We start from the raw sequence: 24,595 nt of genomic DNA, 5'->3' as shown, positions 1-24,595 counted from the left end.
AATAAAATTAATAAAAATAAAAAATAAATTTTAAAAAGTCATGAAATTAAAAATAATTTTATTAGGCTGAGCAGATCAATAACTGGGCTCTTTAATCTAATTCCCAGCTCTGCAAGGAGGCTCCAGCTCTGCTTTTCCCAGGGAAAATATGGAGCAATAAAAAGCTGTCAAGCACAATAAAAGGGAAAAAAAATGAAGGTGCTCTCCAATCATCAGCTGAAAATTATTTCTGAAAGTCACAGGTTGCTTTCTGCTCTGAACACCAAATCAGCACTTTTCACCTCCCTCTTTACTTGTTATTGCTTGAGATTGTTCCAAAACAATTTTTATCCTTTTAATTTTTTTTTTATATTTTTGGTTTTTACATTTTTTTTTCTACATTGTTTCTTTTTTGCCAACACCATCCCACACTTTTGCCTGCAGACAATGGGATGTGCCCCTTTTATTCTGGTGCTGTGTGAATGTGTTGAAAATGAATTAATCTCATTTAAGCTGACGGGGCCCAGACTGGTTTCCTGGCTGTGAGTGGGAGCAAGAAAGCTTTAAAATGCATTTATTCTCTTTTTTTCTTGCCACCTCCCCTTTCAGGTGTGAAACTCTGGCACCAAAAAATGCTATTTTAAGACAAGAATAGCAGAAAAAAAGAATAAAAAAACCCACCACGGGGAGTTGCCAAAGAGTTTGGAATCCTGGAATGGTTGAGGGTGGAAAAGACCTTTGAGATCATCAACTAAACCCCACTAAAACATGTTCCCAAGTCCACATCCACGGGATTTTTGAGCATTTCCAGGGATAGGGGTTCCACTACTTTCCTGGGCAGCCTGTTCCAATGTTTTCCAAGAAAACATTTCCCAAAGATTTCATATAAACCTCCCCTGGCCTTCAATAAAGAGCTTTTTAGGCAGCAACTTCTGGTGTGGAATCTCCGTGTTGGATTGGGAAGGATGGGGAAACAGGAGTCAACTCAGAGCTCTGGGCTTGCAGTAGCCAGGAAAAATCACTTTAAAAGGCCTCCCAGAGAGGGAAATCCTCCCATAACTTCTTATTTTATAATTTTACCAACAATTAAAACAATTAAAACTTAAACAAATAAAAAATCCCCACATCCACCCCACACACCAGGCAGGGATCTGCACAGAGCATTTATTCCCCTTTTGCCCCCTCCTCTCTCAAGTGTGATATTCTGGCACAAAAAATTTCTATTTAAAGACAAGAAAAGCAGAAAAAATAATAAAAAAAAACCACCACGGGGAGTTGCCAAAGAGTTTGGAATCCTGGAATGGTTGAGGGTGGAAAAGACCTTTCAGATCATCAACTAAACCCCACTAAAACATGTTCCCAAGTGCCACATCCACGGGTTTTCTGAGCATTTCCAGGGATGGGGACTCCATCACTTTCCTGGGCAGACTGTGCCAACGTTTTCCAACTCTTCCCAAGAAAAATATTTCATAGAAACCTCCCCTGGCCTTCACCAAGAGCTTTTTAGGCAGCAACTTGTGTGTGGAATATGGGAAGGATGGGGAAACAGGAGTCAACTGAGAGCTCTGGGCTTGCAGCAGACAGGAAAAATCACTTTAAAAGGCCTCCCCCGATAGAGATATCCTCCCAAAACTTCTTATTTTACAATTTTACCCAAAAAAAAGTGTTTTACAAAAATAATAAAGCCATAATTTATATCAGGAAGTCTTTTAACAACAACCAGGCGCATTCGCTCGGACGTCATTACTTCGAGGGCATCCCCCACATTCCCAACCCCAGAAATCAGGCAAGGATCCTTTTCCAGAGGCTAAAGAAGGTCAGAATTCCCTCCTGGGATTCTTACCTGGGTAAAGAAGGGCTCGTAGATCTCCACTCCTTGTCGGAGCCCTGCAGCAGCACCTCCTGCCCGCGGCGCCAGCTGTACCGCACCGGCGGGTTGGAGTTGGCCACGCACCTGAGGAACACGGTTTTCTCATAGTAAAACTGCTCCTTGGCCTCCCCAATGCTCTGGTGGACTGTCACTATGGGATCATCCAAATCTGGGAAGAGATAGGAAGACAAAGCAAGAGAAAGTCAGGCTTTGGTTGAGTCTACGACAGGAAGATCGTGCGTCGTGTTACATACAAGTCAAGAGCAAACAGAGGCAACATGGCTCCATGAGCCACAAACTGTAGGGATTTTGCTGCAAAATTCAGTTTTGGAGCGTCTTTTCATGTGAAGTTTTAAATTTCATTTCATTGTCTTTCAGGAAGACAAAGCAAGAGAAAGTCAGGCTTAGTTGAGTCTGCGACACGAAGCGTGTTCGTCACATCATAGAGAAGTCAACAGCAAAACAGAGGAAAAACAGCTCCATGAGCCACAAACTGTAGGGATTTTGCAGCAAAATTCAATTTTGGAGTGTGTTTCATGTAGAGTTTTAAATTTCATCTGATTTTCTTTCAGGAAGACAAAGCAAGAGAAAGTCAGGCTTTAGTTGAGTCTACGACAGGAAGATTGTGCATCGCATTATAGACAAGTCAAGAGCAAACAGAGGCAACACAGCTCCAGAGCCACAAATTGTAGGGATTTTGCAGCAAAATTCAGTTTTGGAGCTTGTTTTATGTGAAGTTTTAAATTTCATTTCATTTTCTTTCAGGAAGACAAAACAAGAGAAAGTCAGACTTAGTTGAGTCTACGACATGAAGCGTGTGCGTCACATCATAGAGAAGTCAGCAGCAAAACAAAGGAAACAGCTCCATGAGCCACAAACTGTAGGGATTTTGCAGCAAAATTCAATTTTGGAGTGTGTTTCATGTAGAGTTTTAAATTTCATCTGATTTTCTTTCAGGAAGACAAAGCAAGAGAAAGTCAGGCTTTAGTTGAGTCTACGACAGGAAGATTGTGCATCGCATTATAGACAAGTCAAGAGCAAACAGAGGCAACACAGCTCCAGGAGCCACAATTGTAGGGATTTTGCAGCAAAATTCAGTTTTGGAGCTTGTTTTTATGTGAAGTTTAAATTTCATTTCATTTTCTTTCAGGAAGACAAAACAAGAGAAAGTCAGACTTAGTTGAGTCTACGACATGAAGCGTGTGCGTCACATCATAGAGAAGTCAGCAGCAAAACAAAGGAAACACAGCTCCATGAGCCACAAACTGTAGGGATTTTGCAGCAAAATTCAGTTTTGGAGTGTGTTTCATGTGGAGTTTTAAATTTCACTTCTCAGGTAGAAAAATCAAGATAAAGTCAGGTTTTAGTTGAGTCTACGACATGAAGATTGTGCATCGCGTTATATACAAGTCAAGAGCAAACAGAGGCAACACAGCTCCAGGAGCCACAAACTGTAGGGATTTTGCTGCAAAATTCAGTTTTGGAGCTTGTTTTTATGTGAAGTTTAAATTTCATTCCATTTTCTTTCAGGAAGACAAAGCAAGAGAAAGTCAGACTTAGTTGAGTCTACGACACAAAGCACTTGCGTCACATCGTAGAGAAGTCAACAGCAAAACAGAGGAAAATCAGCTCCATGAGCCACGAATTGCAGGGATTTTGCAGCAAAATTCAGTTTTGGAGTGTGTTTTCATGTAGAGTTTTAAATTTAATTTCATTTTCTTTCAGGAAGACAAAGCAAGATAAAGTCAGGCTTTAGTTGAGTCTATGACAAGAAGCATATGCATTGCATTATATACAAGTCAAGAGCAAACAGAGGCAACACAGATTTTAGGGATTTTGCAGCAAAATTCAGGTTTAGAGCTTGTTTTCACGTGGAGTTTAAATTTAATCTGATTTTCTTTCAGGAAGACAAAGCAAGATAAAATCAGGCTTCGTCGAGTCTCCGACGGGACGTGCGCGTACAAAAGTCGAGAGCAAAATAGAGGCAGCACAGCCACAGATTGTAGGGATTTCGCAGCAAAATTCAGTTTTGGAGCTTGTTTTAATTTGGAGTCCTAAACTCCCTTTCCTTAGAATTTTAAACTCCATTTTAAACCCCCTTTAAAACTCCCTTGGAACGGAGCTGCATTTCCAACCCATGCTTTTTAGACACAATAACATCTCCGATATCAACGCAGGATAATGCCAATCATATTTTTATTATGCTCCCATTACTCCTTTGCTTTCAGCTGGTTTTTCAGCTTTACTACTCGTTTCTTTTATGCCTTTCAGACGAAATTATGAAGCTTTTTTGGAAATAAATAGACAGCCTGATTTGCATCCTAATGGTAGGAGCCACCAGCGCACCGATCATGGGCACGCAGCTGTTTTTCCCTTCAGAGCCGCAATTTAATCCAGCAATTTGATGCACATTCCCTTCTTTAGTTACAGGCATTTAACTTCCAGCAAGGTAAATTCATCACAGGCTTTAGAACACACTCCTCTTGATTAAAAGACAGATATCATATAATTATTCCCGCTGCAGCAGCTCCGAGCAAACGAGAGCCCCGGCGGAATTCAAGGATGGAGAAGGGAAGGAACGAGGATTCCTTGGAATGTGAGCGCTCCAAGGTGATTTTTGGGCTTTACTCCACCAGGAGTAAGCTGGGGGGTTGTATGAGCTTTGTCAGAAGGAACAGTTATATTAAGGATGGAAAATCAAACACAACCAGGGAAGCAACGGATATTTTTCCTAAATATTGGTTGAAAACACCCAACCTCCGAATGACCACCCAATTCCTTCCCACTATCCCATCTATCCCTGCCTCTGGCAGTTTGAAGCCATTCCCTGTGTCCTGTCCCTCCCTGCCTTGTCCCCAGTCCCTCTCCAGCTCTCCTGGAGCCCCTTTAGGCCCTGCAAGGGGCTCTCAGCTCTCCCTGGAGCCTTCTCTTCTCCAGGGGAACCCCCCCAGCTCTCCCAGCCATTCCCACATCCAGTCTGGGCATTTCCCATTCCCTCCTAGATGATGTGCCCACACAGAGCTGGGAAGCTCTTCCAGCCCAAACTGCTCATGAGCCTCAGATCAGTTTGTGGGACACCATTCCCTGCTCTCCAGCTTCCCAAACATTTCCTCTGCTGCCACCTTGGACCTCCTCAGGCCACGAATCCCCGTGATCCAACTGTCCAGCCAAAGAATTAGCTGGATATTGGGAAGGAATTGCTGGCTGGGAGGTTGGGGAGGCCCTGGAATAGAATTCCCAGAGAAGTTGCGACTCCAGCCCTTGGAGCACCTTTGTGGCCTCCTCTGGAATCCTTCCAACAGCTCCTTCTTTTATGGGGGCCCCAGAGCTGGATGCTGCATTCCAGGTGGGATCTCCAAGCACATTCCCACATTCCCACTCAGCCTTGACTGAAATCACTTCAGAACATTTTCCTCCTAAAATTTCAACACTGTTTTGAGTAGGACTGATTTAATCACTCGCGCACAAATTTAACCCTGGCTTTGCAAAGTCTTGTGTGGGTAACAAATGAGAGGACAATTCCCTCCTTTTTTTGAGGCCACAATCCAGGGAAATGTAGAACAAGACACTCCAGTCTTCATGTGACAAAGGGAACCCACACACCCAAGTCCTTCTTCAAAGGTGGAATCATGGAATCCCAGGATTGATTGGAAAGGCCCTCCAAGATCCCCCAGCCCAACCATCAACCCACCACCACCAAACCCTGTCCCCCGTGCCACATCCACAGGTTCTTTGAACACTTCCAGTGACTCCACCACTGCCTGTTCCAACACTTAAAAACCCTTTCCACGGAGAAATTTCCCTGATATCCAATATAAACCTCTCCTGGTAGAACTTGAGGCCCTTTCCTCTCATCCCTGAGAACAAGGACAGTGGTTTTTAGGGGGAGCATCACGTGCATTTTGCTCCAACCCTGCTGGAATCAACCACAGGGTGTTGTGTGAGGTGTCCATGAGTGCAGCAGCTCTCACAAAATCTGGGATTTTGTCCCTTCCCAAGAACTGTGAGCCCCATGGGCTGAAGGGAAAACCACTGTTAACAAACTGAACAGCTTGGAATTCGTCAACACCCCCCCGGCGAAAAGCAGTTTGCACCTAAAAATTAGTCTTCAGCAGCTCCACTTGCATTTGCATAACAAGAGCGAAGCCTCTTGATTAATTAGAAGCAAAATGTTCCAGAATTTGCAATAATTGAAGCAATGATACCTCGTAATGGGGGCACAGATTTTAAGTAAATGTTACCCTCGTCCTACCCGACGAAACATTTAATTTAATGCCACGGGAGCAAACTGTGGAACCGGTGCCTCAAATGAGGTTGGCATTTCCTAATGAGATCTCAGTGTTGGTTTAAAGGTTATTTGAAATCCCAGCAGCATTTGGAAAGGGGGTGTTATGCATTCTACTCCTGCAGGAGGAAATAAAAAGGAGCGGATGAACCGGTGGCGATTTTTAGGGCAAACAGTTTTTCCTGGGATTTGGATGGGAACAGAAGGTGTCGCACAGGAAGATTTCCAGCAGACATCACCAAGTCCAGGGATCACTTCTGTCATCTCTCCCCCTGAGCTGATGGTGGGAAATACTCAAGAGGGCTTCGCTCAGCTTTGGCCACAACAACCCCCGGCAGCTCCAGGCTGGGCCAGAGGGGCTGGAGAGCAGCCAGGCAGGAAGGGAGCTGGGAGTGGGGATGGACAGGGAGCTGAACAGGAGCCAGAGTGTGCCCAGGGGGACAAGAGGGCCAATGGATCCTGGCCTGGCTCAGGAACAGGGTGGCCAACAGGGCCAGGAAGTGATTCCTGCCCTGGACTCAGCGCTGCTGAGGCCACCCCTGGAGTGCTGTGTCCAGCTCTGGGCCCTCAGCTCAGGACATGGAGGGGCTGGAGCAGGTGCAGAGGAGAGCAACGAGGCTGGGGAAGGGACTGGAGCACAAGTGCTGGGAGGAGAGGCTGAGGGACTGGGGGGGCTCAGCCTGGAGAAGAGGAGGCTCAGGGGAGACCTCCTCACTCTCTGCAACTCCCTGACAGGAGGGGAGCCAGGGGGGGTTGGTGTCTTTTCCCAGGCAACTCTCAGCAAGACAAGAGGGCTCGGTCTTCAGCTGTGCCAGGGGAGGGTTAGGTTGGAGATTAGGAAGAATTTCTTTGCAGAGAGGATGCTCAGCCATTGGAATGGGCTGCCCAGGGAAGGGGTGGATTCTCCATCCCTGGAGGTGTTTAAGGACAGACTGGATGTGGCATCAGTGCCATGGGCTGGGAACCACGGCGGGGTTGGATCAAGGGTTGGACTGGATGATCTCAGAGGCCCCTTCCAACCCAGCTGATTCTGTGATTCTATGATAAAATAGACACAGCAAAATCCCTCAAAACCTAAAACCAGGCCTAAAGGTGAGCTCGCCGAGGGGTATCGTCGGCTTCCAAAGTTTGGATATGAGGAAAGAAACTGCCAGGTTTAAACAGAAAAACCTTCAGTTCCAGAAGCTGGGGAAAAACCTCTGTTTGAGGGACAGACCAGATGTCACTTGTTTGGAATGCTCTGCCAAGGCACAGGTGCTCTGATGTTATCAGACCTCTGTATAAACCCATTGTGTTCTTCCCTTTTGCATGTAACCTGTTGCATCTGTATATTCAATACCTAATCCCCCTGTAAAATCCCCCAAGATAAAACAGGGTTTTTTCCTATGATGTAAGTGCTGAGACCCAAAATTTGTCATTTAGGATGCCACCCTTGGAGACACTCAAAGTTTGACTGGACACAGCCCTGAGCAACCTGAGCTAACCTGACATTGGCCCTGGTGTGGGCAGGGGGTTGGAAAACAGGTCCTGTCAGATTAATTTACTCCAAATTACTCCAGAATTCCAGGAGCTGGGATGCCCCCTCTGGTTTGTGTCTCTTGCAACAGGTCCATGCTGGGTTACAGAACCATGGAATCATGGAATGGTTTGGGGTGGAAGGGATATTAGGGATCAACCAGTGCCACCCCCTGCCATGGGCAGGGACACCTTCCACTAGCCCAGGGATCCCAGACTGGCCTTGGACACTTCCAGGGATCCAGGGGCAGCCACAGCTTCTCTGGGAATTCTATTCCAGGGCCTCCCCACCCTCCCAGCCAGGAATTCCTTCCCTATATCCCACTTAAATCTCCCCTTTTCCAGCTTAAAGCCATTCCCTGTGTCCTGTCCCTCCCTCCCTTGTCCCCAGTCCCTCTCCACCTCTCCTGGAGCCCCTTTAGGCCCTGCAAGGGGCTCTCAGCTCTCCCTGGAGCCTTCTCTTCTCCAGGGGAACCCCCCCCAGCTCTCCCAGCCTTTCTGTCATCCAATCTGGGCATTTTTCCTTTCCTTCCTCACTCCAAGGCCTGTCCAACCTGACCTTGGAGAATTCCAGGCGTGAGGAGTTCACAACCTCTCTGGACAAGCTGTGCCAGGACCTCACTACCCTTGGAATAAAGAATTCCTTCCCAATATCCCACCTAAATCTCCCCTTTTCCAGCTCAAAGTCATTCCCTGTGTCCTGTCCCTCCATCCCTTCTCCCAAGTCCTTTTCCAGCTGATCCAGCACTGGCAGGGAGAAGCAGGCACTGGGCTCTGCCAGGGGATGGATTTGGATAAGAGCAGAAGGAAAACCTCAAAGCATTCCAGGCTGGGAATCCAACTGCAGCAAAGTCCTCTGCCAAAGCATTTCATAATGGTCAATTCATGGAAAATTCGCACTGCAGAACCAAGTGGAATATTTTTCCATCCTAAGTGCTGGAAAAATCCCGGCAGCTGCAGCACAAAGTGAAAAGGAGCAGCACTGACAAATAGGAGGCAAAATGATGCTCCCAGTTTTTTTTGGAGATCTCACTGATCCAGGTTGGGCAGGGCCAGGGAAAGGTTTAACTGGGCCCTTGCACGAGGCTGAGCTTTGAGAGAGCTGAAAGGGACAAAAAGCATTAAAAGCATCAAAAAAAAAAAAAGTTAAAAACGTTAAAAAGATGTTTTCTGGATCGTCTGAAACTCCCAAATTCCCTGCTTTTAAAGCCACCTGATCCCTGGTGGAAGCTCTGCAGAGCTCTGGTTTCCATGGCTGGGTGAATTGTTGCTAATTGATATTCAAGTTGATAAAGAGACTTTCAAAAAAAAAACGTGTTTAAAGCTCCGTGGTCCACAGCAGAAGGATGTGAAGCTGCTGGAGAGAGTCCAGAGGAAGCCATGGAGATGCTCCAAGGGTGGAGTCCCTCTGGAGCCAGGTTGGGAGAGCTGGGGGGTTCCCCTGGAGAAGAGAAGGCTCCAGGAGAGCTGAGAGCCCCTTGCAGGGCCTAAAGGGGCTCCAGGAGAGCTGGAGAGGGACTGGGGACAAGGGAGGGAGGGACAGGACACAGGGAATGGCTTTAAACTAAAAGAAGAGAGATTTAAGTGGGATATTGGGAAGGAATTTTTGGCTGGAGGGCGGTGAGGGGCTCGGATGGAATTCCCAGAGAGCTGTGGCTGCTCCTGGATCCCTGGAAGTGTCCAAGGCCAGGTTGGATCCCTGATCTAGTGGAAGGTGTCCCTGCCCATGGCAGGGGGTGGATGGGATGGGATTTAAATCCCTTCCAACCCAAATCACTCCAGGACTCTTTGTGGACCAAAAACCAGAACTTACAGTGCCATTAAAGCAAATATTTTAGAAAGCAACACGTGGGAAGGGACCAACCTCAGATAATTCCCTGATTTAAATCCCAGAAATCCCCAGGAAATCCCAAATACACCATTATCCAAATTCTGCCCTTGACTTGCTGGTTTTTGTGGTTCTTTCTCTTGCAAATGGTGCATTTTGGAATCAGAGCTGTCAGCAGCTGCATTTTGGAACAAGAGAACCCCAATTTTACACTTTGCTGATACTTCACTGCTGGAGGGTCCATTAGATGGGATATTGGGAAGGAATTCTGGCTGGGAGGGGGGAGGCTGGAAAAGAATTCCCAGAGAAGCTGTGGCTGCCCCTGGATCCCTGGAAGTGTCCAAGGCCAGGTTGGAGCAACCTGGAGTGGAAGGTGTCCCTGCCCATGGCAGGGGTTGGAATTAGATGATCTTTAAGGTCCCTTCCAACCCAAACCATTCCAAGAATTCAATGACTTCAAGTCCTGCCCAAAAATAACTCCATGAGAAGGGAAATAGAAAGATTTAGAATTTGGAAACTCAACCAGGTGAATCATTTCAGTGCTTTACAAGAAGGCAAAAAAAGAAAAAATCCCCAAAATTTTCATTTTGTTGTCAAATTCTGAAGAGTCAACTGACTAATCACTCTTTAAATTAAACTGAAGTCCTGGGTGTTGCTACAGAGTTAAAGTCTATTAATCAAAAGGAAAATAATTACAGAAATCTGTTTTCCACTGAGGTTTCTGCCACCATTAGGTTCAATTTCTCAGTCTTTAGGCTCTGAATTGAACCAAACAGCTTCCAAAAGCCAGATGGCACAGGCAGGCTGAGCACTGCACTGGGAGAATTCCCAAAGAAACACAGAATCCAGGCTAAGGGGATCCAAATGGGTGTGTTTTGAGGGAGCTGGGAATCAGGAGAGCTGGGAATGTCGGGGTGGAAGATCCTCCCAAGGGTGGCACAGGTTCTTCTATCCTCTCTGGGCTGCATTCCAAAGTTTCCCAGAAATACCTGGGAGTTGGAAACACAGATCATCTCCCCCAGGATGGTCTGGGATAGTGGAAGAGGGTTGGAACTTGATGGGCTTTAAAGTCCTTCCCAACCCAAACCATCTGGGATTTAAGAGGGCTGAGAAAAGGCATCATTCCAACTCCAGAAAACTCCAGAAAATTCCAGGATTTCAATTCCCAAGTAAGTTTTACCCTGGTCTTTTAGGAAAGTGTCATCAGAGATGGAAAAGGTTTTCCCTGGATGGCTCCAAACTCAGGTGTCCATCCCAAAGTGGCTGCCCAGCCCTGGACGCTCCCTGCTGTCCCTGCTGGGAATTCTGCATGGGAAGAATTCCCAGCACATCCCAAAGAAACACAGAATCCAGGCTAAGGGGATCCAAATGGGTCTGATGTGAGGGAGCTGGGAATCAGGAGAGCTGGGAATGTCGGGGTGGAAGATGCTCACAAGGGTGGCACAGGTTCTTCTATCCTCTCTGGGCTGCATTCCAAAGTTTCCCAGAAATACCTGGGAAACACGGATCATCTACCACAGGATGGTCTGGGATAGTGGAAGGGGGATGGAACTGGGTGATCTTTAAGGTCCTTCCCAACCTAAATAATCTGGAACTTAAGAAGGGCTGGGAAAAGGTATCATTCCAACTTCAGAAAACTCCAGAAAACTCCAGGATTTCCATTCCCAAGCAAGTCTTACCCTGGTCTCTTAGGAAAGTGTCATCAGAGATGGAAAAAGGGTTTTGCCTGGATGGCTCCAAACTCAGGTCTCCACCCCAGACTCCCTGATGTCTCTGCTGGGACTTGGGATCCCTGGAGCTGCTCCTGTTTGCTGGAATTAAAGGTGCTCCCACCCCAGCAAATTGTGAAATCCAGGATTTTCCTGTTCCCTCCCGTCCCAGGGAAGGAAACTCTCCCTGCAGAGCCTGGGCTGGCTCAGAGACTTTTCTGCCTTTTCCAGCAGCTCTGGGTTTCTCTCCCAGAGCTCTGCCAGCTGATTTGACTCAGGAATTCCATCAGTCACCCCTGGATCACCACTTCTATTCCTGTTTGCTGGCAATAAAAACCTGAATATTGTCATCTTCCCCCACAGGGAATACTTTGCTCAGGGATTTAAGCAAAAAATAAGAATAAAATAATAAGGAAAATGAGATGAGGTGAAAAGAAGGAATAAAGGGAAATGTGGCTATTGTACAAATCAGGGAAGTGTCACAAATCAAAAGGATGTCCTGGGACTAAAGGAAGCAGGAGGAAAATGGATGAATTCATAGAGATATAAATTAAGAGGGATTTTTTTTTCCTCAGTGAAAGGAACGGGAATGACTTGGAGGGGGGACACTTTGGCTTTTCAAATCACACTTGGAATTTTGGGTGGTTTGGATAGAGATCCACGGTGGGATTGTTGGGGTGTCCAGGAGTTGCACTGGATGATCCTTGGGGGTCCCTTCCAGCTCAGGATATTCCATGGATCCAAGAACCCTCACCTGAGCTCCAGGGGAACAGGCCAGCAGGATGGCAGCCTTTATTTGCTGCATCATCTCCTTTCAGCTGCTGGGGCTGCACAGTTGGCTGCTTTCATTTGTTAATTAGCTGCCTTTGTCTTCAGACGATCCAAGCGGGAGACGCTTGGAAGGCGGGATAATAATAAACAAACATCTGGGAACCGACGGAAACGGCTCCATCACAGAGCTGAGCCTGACAGTCCTGAACCCCCTGAGTTATTCTGAAATACGAAATACAACCTTCTTCACGTCCTTTTCCCTACCAGAACCTCCTTAACCCAGCACGAGTTTTAATCCCAGGATCATTTAGGCTGGAAAAGAGCTCCAGGATCAGAGTCCACCCCCTGTGCCCGATGCCCACCTTGCCACCGAGTGCCACGGCCAGGCCTTCCTGGGACACCTCCAGGGCTGGGCACTCCAAACCTCCCTGGGCAGCCCCTGCCAGGAAGAAATTTTCCCTAATATCCAATTTAATCTTCTCCTGGCACAGCTGGAGGTCGTTCCCTCTCCTCCTGTCCCTCGTTCCCTGGGAGCAGAGCCCGACCCCCCCTGGCTCCAGCCTCCTTCCAGGGAATTTTAGGGATCCAGAAGGTCCCCCCTGAGCCTCCTTTTCTCCAGGCTGAGCCCCCCCAGCTCCCTCAACTCCTCATAGGACAGACCCTCTATAATTCCCAGAATCACTGAATGATTTGTGCTGGAAGGGACATTAAAGCCCATCCAGTTCCAACCTGACACCTTCCACCATCCCAGGTTGCTCCAACCTGCCCTTGGACACTTCCAGGGATCCAGGGGCAGCCACAGCTTCTCTGGCAAGGTGGGTTTCAGATGTTTGATGTGTGACCGAAAGAATACAATAATTCCATATATCTCTTTCCTGCATTCCCGTGGAAAGGATAACGAGCTGTCCCGCCCTCTGCCCGTCGGTGCGGAGGCACAACAGCTCCAAAAAGCTGGAAATCGGGAAGCCAAGCGCCGTGGAGCTCCATCATCAGCTCCTTTTCCCCTCTTGACAAGAGGTTTATCGTTTCCCCGCGGTGCTGTGCAGACAAAACAAGCAGCGCTTCCAAAGGCACATCCTAAAGGGAAGCGAGCGCGTTCCCTCCTTGTTCCCACGGCTGAGAGCGCGACCCCGGGAGACCCCCCGAGGAGCTTCTATTGATCCCCGATAGCGTTTGGAGGAGATAAAGCCCTGCCGGGGGCTGTTAACACGCTCCCACACAAAAGGACAGCCCGAACGGCCTCGGCAGCCAACAATACCCAACAATTCCCTGCCAGGCTCCAGCTGATTGCTGCCCGCAGTGGATCAACAAAGGATCCAAGGGGGAAAATGTAAGGAAGGCTCGGCGGTTTTACCGGGAAAAGGTTTGCTCGGCTCTTTTAGTGGGGTTGTGAATACACCTGGTGGAAGCTGCTCCTAGGAGAACATCCCAATGGCATCAGGAGAAGGGCACAGCCCTGCCAGAGGGGTTTCTTTATCCAAAGACACCAATTCCAATCGTTTAGGAGGCTGGATTAGCGCTGGAGTCCCCTGAGAGCAGTGGCTTGGAGGGTTTTGCATGTGCAGCGCTGAGATAAAACAACCCCACCTGCTAAAATCCTCCCTTTCCATAGGGATGGGAACGGCCCTGAGGAGAAGGATTGGGGGTGTTGGTGGGTGAGAAGCTGGACATGAGCTGGAAATGTGCCCTGACAGCCCAGAAACCAGGTGGGGCAGGAGGTGAGGGGGAATTCTGCCCCTCTGCCCCTGCAGGTGAGACCCCCCTACAGAGCTGCTCCAGCCCTGGGAACAGCACAGGGAGGACCTGGAGCTGCTGGAGAGAGTCCAGAGGAGCCCCTGGAGATTTTCCCAGGGCTGGAGCCCCTCTGGATCCAGGCTGGGAGAGCTGGAGGGGTTCCCCTGGAGAAGAGAAGGATCCAGGGAGAGCTGAGAGCCCCTTGCAGGGCCTAAAGGGGCTCCAGGAGAGCTGGAGAGGGACTGGGGACAAGGCATGGAGGGACAGGACACAGGGAATGGCTTCCCACTGCCAGAGGGCAGGGAATGGGAGATTGGGAAGGAATTCCTGGCTGGGAGGGTGGGGAGGGCTGGACTGGAATTCCCAGAGAAGCTGGTGTGGAGATGGATGGAGATGTGAACATATCTAAGGACACAGATCTGCTGGGATGGGTCCAGAGGAGTCCATGGATGATGAGAGGATGGAGCAGCTCTGCTGGGAGGAAAGGTGGGAGAGTTGGGATTGTTCAGCCTGGAGAGGAGAAGCTTTAGAGTGTCCTAATTGTGGCCTTCCAGGACCTGAAGGATCTCCAGGAAAGATGGAGAGAGACTGTGGACAAGGGATGGAGGGACAGGACACAGGGAATGGCTTTGAGCTGGAAAAGGGGAGATTTAGGTGGGATATTGGGAAGGAATTCCCGGCTGGGAGAGTGGGGAGGGGCTGGAATAGAATTCCCAGAGAAGCTGTGGCTGCCTCTGGATCCCTGGAAGTGTCCAAGGGCAGGTTGGAGCAACTGGGCTAATGGAAGGTGTCCCTGCCCATGGCAGGGGTGGCACTGGATGGGCTTTAAGTTTCCTTCCAACCCAAACTGTTCCATAATTCCATGACACAATTCCATGTGCACGGGCACAGATGAAGACGGTTCAGTGGCTTTTCCCAAGAATAAACCTAGATTTTCCCCCAGGATGAGGCTCATCCATGAACTCCTAACAGGGTCAAAAGCACCAGGCTGGGACTGGGATGGTCTGAGATCCCCCACGGAGCTCTGAGCACCCCCTGGACTGAGGGAATCCCTGAAATCACTTCCTAAACAACATCAAGAAATTAAAAGGCCTAAGAAAAGCAGCAGGAAAGCACTTAAACACTGGGAAAAGTATCTAGGACATGAGTTTGCAGAGAAAGGCAGAAAGGGCACAACACATTTAATTCGTCAAACAAGGAGAGCGAATAATTAATTTATTAAAGGCTTCAGGTACAAAAGAGCTCTTTTGGCCAATAAATGAAAAAAAAATTAAATTTAAAATTTAAATTTAAAATTTAAATTTAAAAATTAAATTTACAATTTAACTTTAGAATTTAAATTTAAATTTAAAATTGGTGATTAATTTCAAGAGCAACAAAAGGAAGAAACCCCAATTCTAAATGAGGGAAGAAAGTTATTTTTCGGAGAGGAAATTGTGAAGAAGAACAGAGGGTTCTTCACCTCTTCAAACCACCATCAGAGGATTTTTAATTAAATACAAGAGATTTCATTGAATTATAAGAAGAGCAGCACAAAATAAAAATCAGCCCCCCCAAAAAACCCCGGAGAGATAAAGGAGGTCAAACCACGTCGTGGTCAATTGGGACGTGAAATTCTGGGAGAGAATTTGTAATCACAGCTGATTAAAGAATTCCAGAGAGTTACCATTAAATCAAGAGCCCTTGAATCAAGAAATGGAGGCACCTTCTCATTCCAGGGGCATCAGAGTGTGCCAGGGGCCACGAGCAGCAACAAAAAGGGGGACTAAAAAGGGGATAAAAGGGTTAAATCCACTCTGACACTGCAGGGACTGGTTTGTTGGGGTTTTTTTACTAGTTAACATTGGGTTTATTAATTTCTGCCTATTTTTAACATAATAAAGCAAGAAAAAATGCCTTTCCAACCAATGCAGAAGAGAGGCACAAATATAAAGGCCACCTGAAGTGCAGGAATAATTGTTGCAAATAGGGCTTTTTAACGTGTTAAATGAGTAATTATGGGTTGCAGAATCCCAAACTTAATTAATGCTCCTTCCTTCGCTTTTTTTTTTGAAGAAAAGAAACTTAATTTGGTGGAATTACTGAACGACAAACTGGGTTAGGAAAGTGGATTTCTGGAGTAAATCCATCTCCACTTAATGGTTTCGGTAGAATTTTTCCAGACACTCCTCACAAAGTTTAAAATCCCTGTGAAAAACTGAATTCTGGATATATTGAGTGTAAATAGTGGTGCCTTGAGAGCAGAGGCTGCTGGTAAAGCCCCACTGCTCTCTCACACCCTTCTCCTGAACTTAAAATGGTCTAAAATGAGAATAAAAGCATTTTAATAGAGAATAATATATGTATTTGATAATTTCTTCATATAATAGATAAATGAGTCCAGGAACAACGTGGGATGGTGAAAGTGTCCCTGCCCATGGCAGGGGGTGGTTTGGATGAGCTTTAAGGTCCCTTCCAACCCAAATCATCCTGGAATTCCATGATAACACAAAGTGCCAGGTTTCCTCCCTTCTGCCCTTCCAAAGCTCTCATTTCTTTTTCAGCCTTAAATTCTTTACCATTAAAAAAATGTCAGTGTGGGAATCTCTACACTGTCTGACAATCCCTGCTCCTAAAGAAGGCAGAATTTTCCCCCAGTTTTGCTCCAAAAGAATAGAAAATACACATTTTAGGGGCAGAGGGATAAAAAGAATTCCAGAAGCAGAGGACATAAATAACAGGGATGGATGATGAAAAAAAAAGGAGGCCATGGAAGAAACTCCTTGGAGGCAAATGAAGATGACAAATCCAACAAAAACTGTGGCAAAGAGGAAAATGAACCTGCCCAGAATATTTAGTGCCCAGTCAAGTGAAGTCTTTTCTGCTGATTCCAAGAAATTCCCCAGCCAGCCCAAAATTCCAGGAGCCTAAAATCCCGTCCACTTTGGAAAGGAGCCTTAAGGGCTCGTCCAAACCACGTCTTGCTTCTCTCCATCCTGATGCTTCCCAACAATTCTGCCCCCAGCAGCAAAAAATCCGACCCAAAAGCTTGTAAAAAACACTTTAAAAATCGAGAAATGGCTTGTAAATCCCAAGGGGCGGCCGAGATCTTTTTCCTTGGATAATGGCATTTGGTTTGCCATTATCCAAACCTCCCTTCCCAAAAAACCTGCTCAAAAGAGCTTCTTGGAGGAGAATTGAAATGGGATGGAGATCCCAAAGACATTAACCTCCAGAACTTGATGCAAAACTGGTGGGAGGGATTTTACACACACACAAAAAAAAGGAAGAAGTGGGAAAAGTGGGAAAACTGGAGCAAAGCTTGGCTCAGCTACACCTGGGCACCCATGGGTGCTCTCAGAGCAGAGAATTAGGGAGAGGGAAAGGGGGTGGAGATGCAGAGAAGGTGGAGAAAACCCAGTCAAAATCTAAGTTTTCTTAATTCTGCTCCTCTAATTACCCAAAATAAGGTGGAGTCCTGTAGGTGGAGGATCTGGAGGGTGAGGAGAGGCTGGGATGGAATTCCCAAAGAAGCTGTGGCTGCCCCTGGATCCCTGGAAGTGTCCAAGGCCAGTTGGAGCAACCTGGGCTAGTGGAAGGTGTCCCTGCCCATGGCAGGGGTGGCACTGGATGGGCTTTAAGGTCCCTTCCCACCCAAACCATCCTGGCATTCCACGTTTTCTGAGGTGCCTCCTGCAGTTCTCCTGGTGCCCTGCAGTGCCAAGGCCCGGAGCTGCACCTTCCCTGCACCTCTCTGCCCCTCAGATAAGTGGGATCAAGTGAAGGACAGATATCTGGGGGCTTCAGGGGGGACCTTCTGGCTCTGAAACCCCCTGACAGGAGGGGGGCCAGGGGGGGTCGGGCTCTGCTCCCAGGGAACAAGGGACAGGAGGAGGGAACGGCCTCCAGCTGTGCCAGGGAGGCTCAGGTGGGACATCAGGAGGAATTTCCTCCTGGAAAGGGTTGTGAGGCCTTGTCAGGGGCTGCCCAGGGAGGTTTGGAGTGCCCAGCCCTGGAGGTGACCAAACAATGAGCAGATGTTGGCCATGGTTTGGGGGTCGGGGGATGACCTTGGAGGTCTTTTCCAACCTCAACGATTCTGTGATTCTTCATTTCTGGTTCTCTAACGAGCCCTCCCACACCAAACCCCTCCAGACCTCCAGCAAACCCTCCTCACCTCCAGGAGAAGTTGCTTCCAAAACCAACCACATTCCAGGGAAGTTCCCAGCTTGGCAGGAGAGGCTTATTCCAGTTGGGAACAAACCCGAGCTCCACGTTAAGCCTTAAACTCAACTTTATATAATCCAGGCCTAGTTCTGTTCCTGCTCCATTCACATCCCTACAAACAGAGTGAATTTGCAGCCATTAATAGGATCTATCTTTCCACTCCAGGGATAGAGCATCAATTATCTTGAACCTCATCTGATCTAACCACAGCTATTACCTCGTGTTAAAAACAGCTTTAATTTAGGCCAGCAATGGCATAAAAGGCATTCCAATAAACTTATGGCATTTTTCCTGGAGTTCTGTCAGGGGAAAAAAAAAAATCAGTGTCCACAGCCAGGTAAAGCCACGGAATTAATTCCCTGTAATTAATTGTGGAAATAATTAATTATTTTTTTCTTTAATTCAAACCACTGATGTCAGGAAGATTCAGGGCTAATTAAACACCATCAAAAACGAGCTTGACATGAAAATAAAAATAGCCTGATAGGAATTCTGCATTTCCAGCCCTGTGTGTTTATTTAATCTCCATGGCTTAATTTTCATGAGCGGGGTTGTCACTAGGTATGAATCAGTTATTTCAGGGTGGGACTAAAAGTTCTCACCTTCCACTATCCCAGGTTGTTCCAAGCCTCATCCAACCCGGCCTGGATCATTCCCAAGGATTCCTCTGTGACACCCTGTGGGATTTGAGGCTGCAGGTGGAAATCTGGGAGGAGAAAGAAAGGAATATTTTCCTTTTTTTTTTTCCTCTCTCTCTCTCATGTCAGTCCTCCCAAAATCACATTTAGGTTTTTTTGTCTTTCCAGACATTTGTCTTTTCCACTGTTTTTAAGTTTGGGATCAATGGAAGGAGCTGTGGAAGGGAGGGATGACTTGAGGGTGTCTCTGATCTGCTCCAGCTCCTCCTGCAGTGACTCCCTCCCTTTGACCTTTGGCTCCAGGTTTTCCCTTTCTGCCTTCCCACCCCAAAATTCCCACCCTTGGGGCTGTGCCACCACACTGGGTCCAACTCCTTTTTAAGTGCCTTCAGGAGATCTCCTGGATCCAGCAGGAACATAATCAGCAAATGAGCAGTGTAAGGATGTGGGAATTCCAGTCCAAAGCTGAAATATCACGTCCAAGATTCCTCTCAGCATTGAGGAATTTATGCAGAGATAAAGCAAATAATGGCCTTGGAGCTGCTTGGCATTTGCTGCTTTCAAAAGGGACTAATTAGCATTTCACACACACACATCCCAAATAATTCCAGAGTTTAGCTGAGACTCCCTGGAGCTGCAGTTTTAGGAAGCCTGGCAGTGAATGCTGCCCCTGGATCTCTGGAAGTGTCCAAGGCCAGGTTGGAGCAACCTGGAATAGTGGGAGGTGTCCCTGCCCAAGGCAGGGGTGGAATGGGATGGGCTTTAAGGTCCCTTCCAACCCAACCATTCCAGGATTTTATGAAGGGCCACTTCAGGCTGTGGGAGTTTTGGCAGGAAGTCAAATCCCAGCCCTGATCCAGGATGGATTCTGGGTACAGAATGATGGGAAAAGGGACAGAAAGCCCTTTGGAAGCTCTGGCACTGCCAGCACCAAGCAGTGTTCCCTCAGCCTGTGCCACAGAATTCCCAGCCCTGGATTCTCCCTGGAGCTCCTGGTTCAGCTGTGCCCATCTCCAGAATCCAACAGCTTTTCCTGCTGCCTGACCCAGGATGGATTCTGGGTACAGAACGATGGGAAAAGGGACAGAAAAGCCCTTTGGAAGCTCTGGCTCATCCTTCCCCACAGAATTCCCAGCCTGTGCCACAGAATTCCCAGCCAGGAATTCTCCCTGGAGCTCCTGGTTCAGCTGTGCCCATCTCCAGAACCCAACAGCTTTTCCTGCTTTCCTGACCCAGCTCTCTCCTGCCATTTAAGCCAATTCCTGGCTTCTCCTTCAGGACAAAATTCTCCCTCTGAAGGCTCCTATTCCCTGCAGCCTTCCTGGACTTCTCCAGGACCAATCCTCATGGATCATTTCCCTCCTTTCTCCCGTAGCAGAATCTTTTCCTGCTCACCCATCACTCCTCTGAGCTTTTCCATGGATTCACACCTTCTCCAAGGGACAATCCAGCACTGCCCAGCCCAGGCAGCACCACTTCAATTCCTTATGGAATTCCTCCTTCCCAGTGCGATATTCCTGCTTTCCCAAAAAAGGCAGGAGGGTTCCAGCCCATCCAGACTCACAGATCCTCCCTACTGCCTGTTTTCCTTGGCAGGGAAAAGGAATTTTCCCTTGTAGATCCTGCCATGTTATCCCAACACACTTCACTTTTCCAACCTGTTCCACATCCCAAAGCTGCCTCCCCACAGCCCTTCCCAGCCTGGTGGGCCATGAAGAAGCTACAAAATTCCATTTAAAGGCGGGTTCCTGGTTGGGTTGGATGATGGAAAAGTCTTTTCCGACCGTAACAATTCCATGATTCCATGATTTGACACGTCAGCTCTTTCCAAGCCCAGCTAACACACAACATTTTGGGTTTTCCCTCATCCAGAGTCTCCAGGAGCCAGGGAAAACTGGATACACTCAAGTCTGACACTTCACATGCTCTTATATTCCAACAGAAGTCATGGCTTGCTCCGAATTCCCAACTCCCAGTATTTTAGGGCATCACAGGAGGAATGTTACAGCTTATTTAAATGTGATTTTACTAATAATGATACTTGTACTAAAGGAAAGGGAATGGGAACAACACGGGAATTCCTTTATCCTGAAAAATCTGCATTAGAAATTCCCCCACAGCTGCTCTGCCTGATTCTCCTTTATTCCAAGGAGAGGAATTTTATGATTCCATATAAAGATTTTTTTTCCCCAAAGTGCACTTGGACAGGAGTGCAGGGAAAGGGGGTTTCCATCAGCTTCCAGCTTCAATTTTCCATAAGGAACTGCATGGAATGAGGTTTCCAACTCTTGCTCCTCCTCCTCTTCCCTGGAATTTCCACAGGGATGCTCCTGTACTGCAGCAACTCATTGCTGCTCCATGGGGTGATGAAGGAAAAATCGAGGGCAGGGAAAAAAGGATGGAAGGAGCCTGAACAGATTCCTTGAAAACTGCAGATCAGGAGGAAACCAGGATCCTCTTTCACTAGAAAATGCAGATTTCAGGAAAGTCTGATGCTGGAAAGGCTCTTTAAAATTCCATCAGAACTTTGGAATATGCTGTTAGGGACTCTGCAGACCCAAATCCTACTGCAGAAAAATCCCGGGCTGTTTTAGGCAATCCATCAGAATTCCAAGGCCAGCAGCAGGTGCCAAGTCCTAAAAAAACAGCTGCATTTCCAAAGGAGATTTAAACCAGAGAAAGGGGGGAAATCCAGCCCTGGGAAAAACAGGGATGTGGCTGGGAAAAGGTGAATTGGGATGAGGAATGGTGGCTTTGGAGGGAGCTCCAAAAACCTGGAGGTGGTTCCTGAGTGGTGGGTCTGCCATGAGCACCTGGAACATTCCCTGGTGTCACAGCACAAGGAAATCATGGATCGCTCCAGGATCCTGTTTTCCAGATTTCATAGGATCATGGAATCCCAGAATTTGGGTTGGGAGGGACCTTTAAGCCCATCCAGTGCCACCCCTGCCATGGGCAGGGACACCTTCCACTATTCCAGGTTGCTCCAACCCAGCCTCGGGCACTTCCAGGGATCCAGGGGAAGCCACAGCTTCTCTGGGAATTCTTTTCCAGTCCCTCCCCACCCTCCCAGCCAGGAATCCCTTCCCAGTCTCCCATCTCTCCCTGCCCTCTGGCAGTGAGAAGCCATTCCCTGTGTCCTGTCACTCCAGTTCCTGGTGAAAGTCCCTCTTCATCAGGAAGGTGTGAGGGTGATCAGACTCGGATCAGGAAAACAATCCCAGGCTTCTTTTCCCAAGAAAACCTCAGGAGCGAAGAATGATGGGGAAAAAGTGGGAAAAATGGGATGTAAGGCCTTTTTTTTTTTTTTATATCTATTTGATGTCTACTTTGGTAAACCTTCCACTACTCCAGGTTGCTCCAACCTGGCCTTGGACACTTCCAGGGATCCAGGGGCAGCCACAGCTTCTCTGGGAATTCTATTCCAGCCCCTCCCCACTCTCCCAGCTGGGAATTCCTTCCCAATATCCCACCTAAATCTCCCCTTTTCCAGCTCAAAGCCATTCCCTGTGTCCTGTCCCTCCATCCCTTGTCCACAGTCCTCTCCATCTTTCCTGGAGATCCTTCAGGTCCTGCAAGGCCACAATTAGGACACTCTAAAGCTTCTCCTCTCCAGGCTGAACAATCCCACTCTCCCACCTTTCCTCCCAGCAGAGCTGCTCCATCCTCTGATCATCTCCGTGGACTCCTCTGGACCCATCCCAGCAGATCTGTGTCCTTAGATATGTTCAGATCTCCATCCATCTCCACACCAGCTTCTCTGGGAATTCCAGTCCAGTTCTCCCCACCCTCCCAGCCTGGAATTCCTTCCCAATCTCCCATCTCTCCCTGCCCTCTGGCAGTGGGAAGCCATTCCCTGTGTCCTGTCCCTCCATCCCTTGTCCCCAGTCCCTCTCCAGCTCTCCTGGAGCCCCTTCAGGCCCTGCAAGGGGCTCTCAGCTCTCCCTGGAGCCTTCTCTTCTCCAGGGGAACCCCCCCAGCTCTCCCAGCCCTTCCCACATCCAGTCTGGGCATTTTCCCATTCCCTCCTGGATGATGTGCCCACACAGAGCTGAGAAGCTCTTCCAGCCCAAACTGCTCATGAGCCTCAGATCAGTTTGTGGGACATCATTCCCTGCTCTCCAGCTTCCCAAACATTTCCTCTGCTGCCACCTTGGACCTCCTCAGGCCACAAATCCCCGTGACCCAACTGTCCAGCCAAAGAATTAGCTGGAATTTGGGAAGGAATTCCTGGCTGGGAGGGTGGGGAGGCCCTGGAATAGAATTCCCAGAGAAGCTGTGGCTGCCCCTGGATCCCTGGAAGTGTCCAAGGCCAGGTTGGAGCAACCTGGGCTGGTGGAAGGTGTCCCTGCCCATGGCAGGGGTGGCACTGGATGGGCTTTAAGGTCCCTTCCCACCCAACCCATTCCACAATTCCCTGATTTTACGCCAAGAGCGGGAGCGTTGCCGAATTTCAGGAGCTCTGCAGCTTCTCAGAGAGCAAAGAGAAATCACTGAGCTCCCTCTTTATTATCCGAAAAGGGTTTTGCCTCAGGCTTACACGAGGAGAAACCTTTTGTAAAGATTTGTCTTTTGGGGTTTTGGGGTTGTTTTTGTGTTTTCTTTCCCCATTTCAGCGCTCGTCTCCGTTTCGGGAGATTTTCTGTATCTTTTCATTTTTATTTTTTTTATCTCCCGGAAAAGAATTTGGCTGAGAGTTGAAGAGCCTGTTTTTCACTGGTTTATTCCTGCTTTTCATACACTTGGTACACATTTAAATATGGATCCCTGGAATGTCCAAGGCCAGGTTGGAGCAACCTGGAATGGTGGGAGGTGTCCCTGCCCATGGGAAAGAGTTGGAATTAAAGGACTTTTAAATTTCCTTCCAACCCAACCCATTCTGATGAATTGGGGACTGATGGAAACAAATCCTCACACACACCAAGTTCTCTGAGCCTTGTGCAGCTCCAGGGTATTCCCAAGCTTTGGTTCTTCCCATCCCACCCATCCTGACCTGTCCTGGAGGCATAAAATCAGGGAATTATGGAATGAGTTGGGCTGGAAGGGACCTTAAAGCTCATCCAGTGCCACCCCTGCCATGGGCAGGACACCTTCCACCAGCCCAGGTTGCTCCAACCTGGCCTTGGACACTTCCAGTGAACCCCAAACACAGCTTTTTTTCCAGCTTTTCACGTTCTGAATGCCGAAATTCCACCTTAAAAAAAAATAATGACAAACCCTCTAACGAACCTGCATTTCTCTCCCGCTGCAAAATTGAAATTATTGATACTGGGAAGCTTTGAAACGCTTTCCATCTGCACAAGATCTCCTTTGAAATTGTCTTTTTCATACTGTATCATGCAAAAAACAACAGAGTGAGGAAAGATGAATATTTGCTTTCTTTCATGCCAATATTTTATTGCTTTTTTTTTTAAATTTTCCTCTTTTCCCCTTTAAGTTTGCATTCATTATTTCTGCTCCCTCGTGCAGCCCCATGAAGGAGGATTTCAGCACATCACTGATGCTCTGATGAATGAAAGCTCCAAAAAAAAAAAAAAAAAACCAAAAAAGGAGCTCAGAGAACATATCAGTGAATGTTGGGAGATCCCAGAGATGGGATTAAAAATGTCAGAGCAATAAAACCCGACTCGGCGTGGCAGACACGAAATAATGAAGCAGCTCAACTGGATTTTCGAGATCTGAATTACATCTTCATTGCTGGGGCCAGACAGAAACATCTGCAAAGAAACATGTGCCAGAAATTGTGGGGGATTAAGGCCAAGGAGGCAAAATTAAGGAGTAAAGATGGTGAGGATGAAGGTTCACTTCCAAACCATTCCAGCAGCAACAATAAAATGGGATATTACATAAAGCTGTGCCTGTGCTTTAAAATCTGTGACTTTTCCCCATTCAAGGGAAGCAAAACCTCCACATTCAAATGTGTAGCAACTGTATGAAAATCAGGAATAAACCAGTGAAAAACAGGCTCTTCAACCCTCAGCCAAATTCTTTTCCAGGAGAAAAAAAGAAGAAAAGATGAAAGTTATAGAAATCTCCTGAGAGATGGGAAAGCTAAGAAGA

General features: G+C 47.6%; 1 protein-coding gene across 1 annotated transcript in view; it reads right to left on the bottom strand.

Moving 5' to 3' along the window:
• LOC116788458 (MAM domain-containing glycosylphosphatidylinositol anchor protein 2-like) overlaps window positions 1–24,595 on the bottom strand; it is a 196,872-nt gene that overhangs the window by 72,057 nt on the left and 100,220 nt on the right. Inside the window, exon 4 of the mRNA XM_032691301.1 lies at window positions 1,823–2,018. Coding sequence (XP_032547192.1) covers window positions 1,823–2,018 — 196 coding nt within the window. The remainder of the gene's footprint in view (window positions 1–1,822; window positions 2,019–24,595) is intronic.

Source organism: Chiroxiphia lanceolata, chromosome 6 (assembly GCF_009829145.1).
Source record: "Chiroxiphia lanceolata isolate bChiLan1 chromosome 6, bChiLan1.pri, whole genome shotgun sequence".
NCBI lineage: Eukaryota > Metazoa > Chordata > Aves > Passeriformes > Pipridae > Chiroxiphia > Chiroxiphia lanceolata.
Note: the sequence above shows the minus strand (reverse complement) of the source record. Positions and strands in the feature narration are given on the sequence as shown.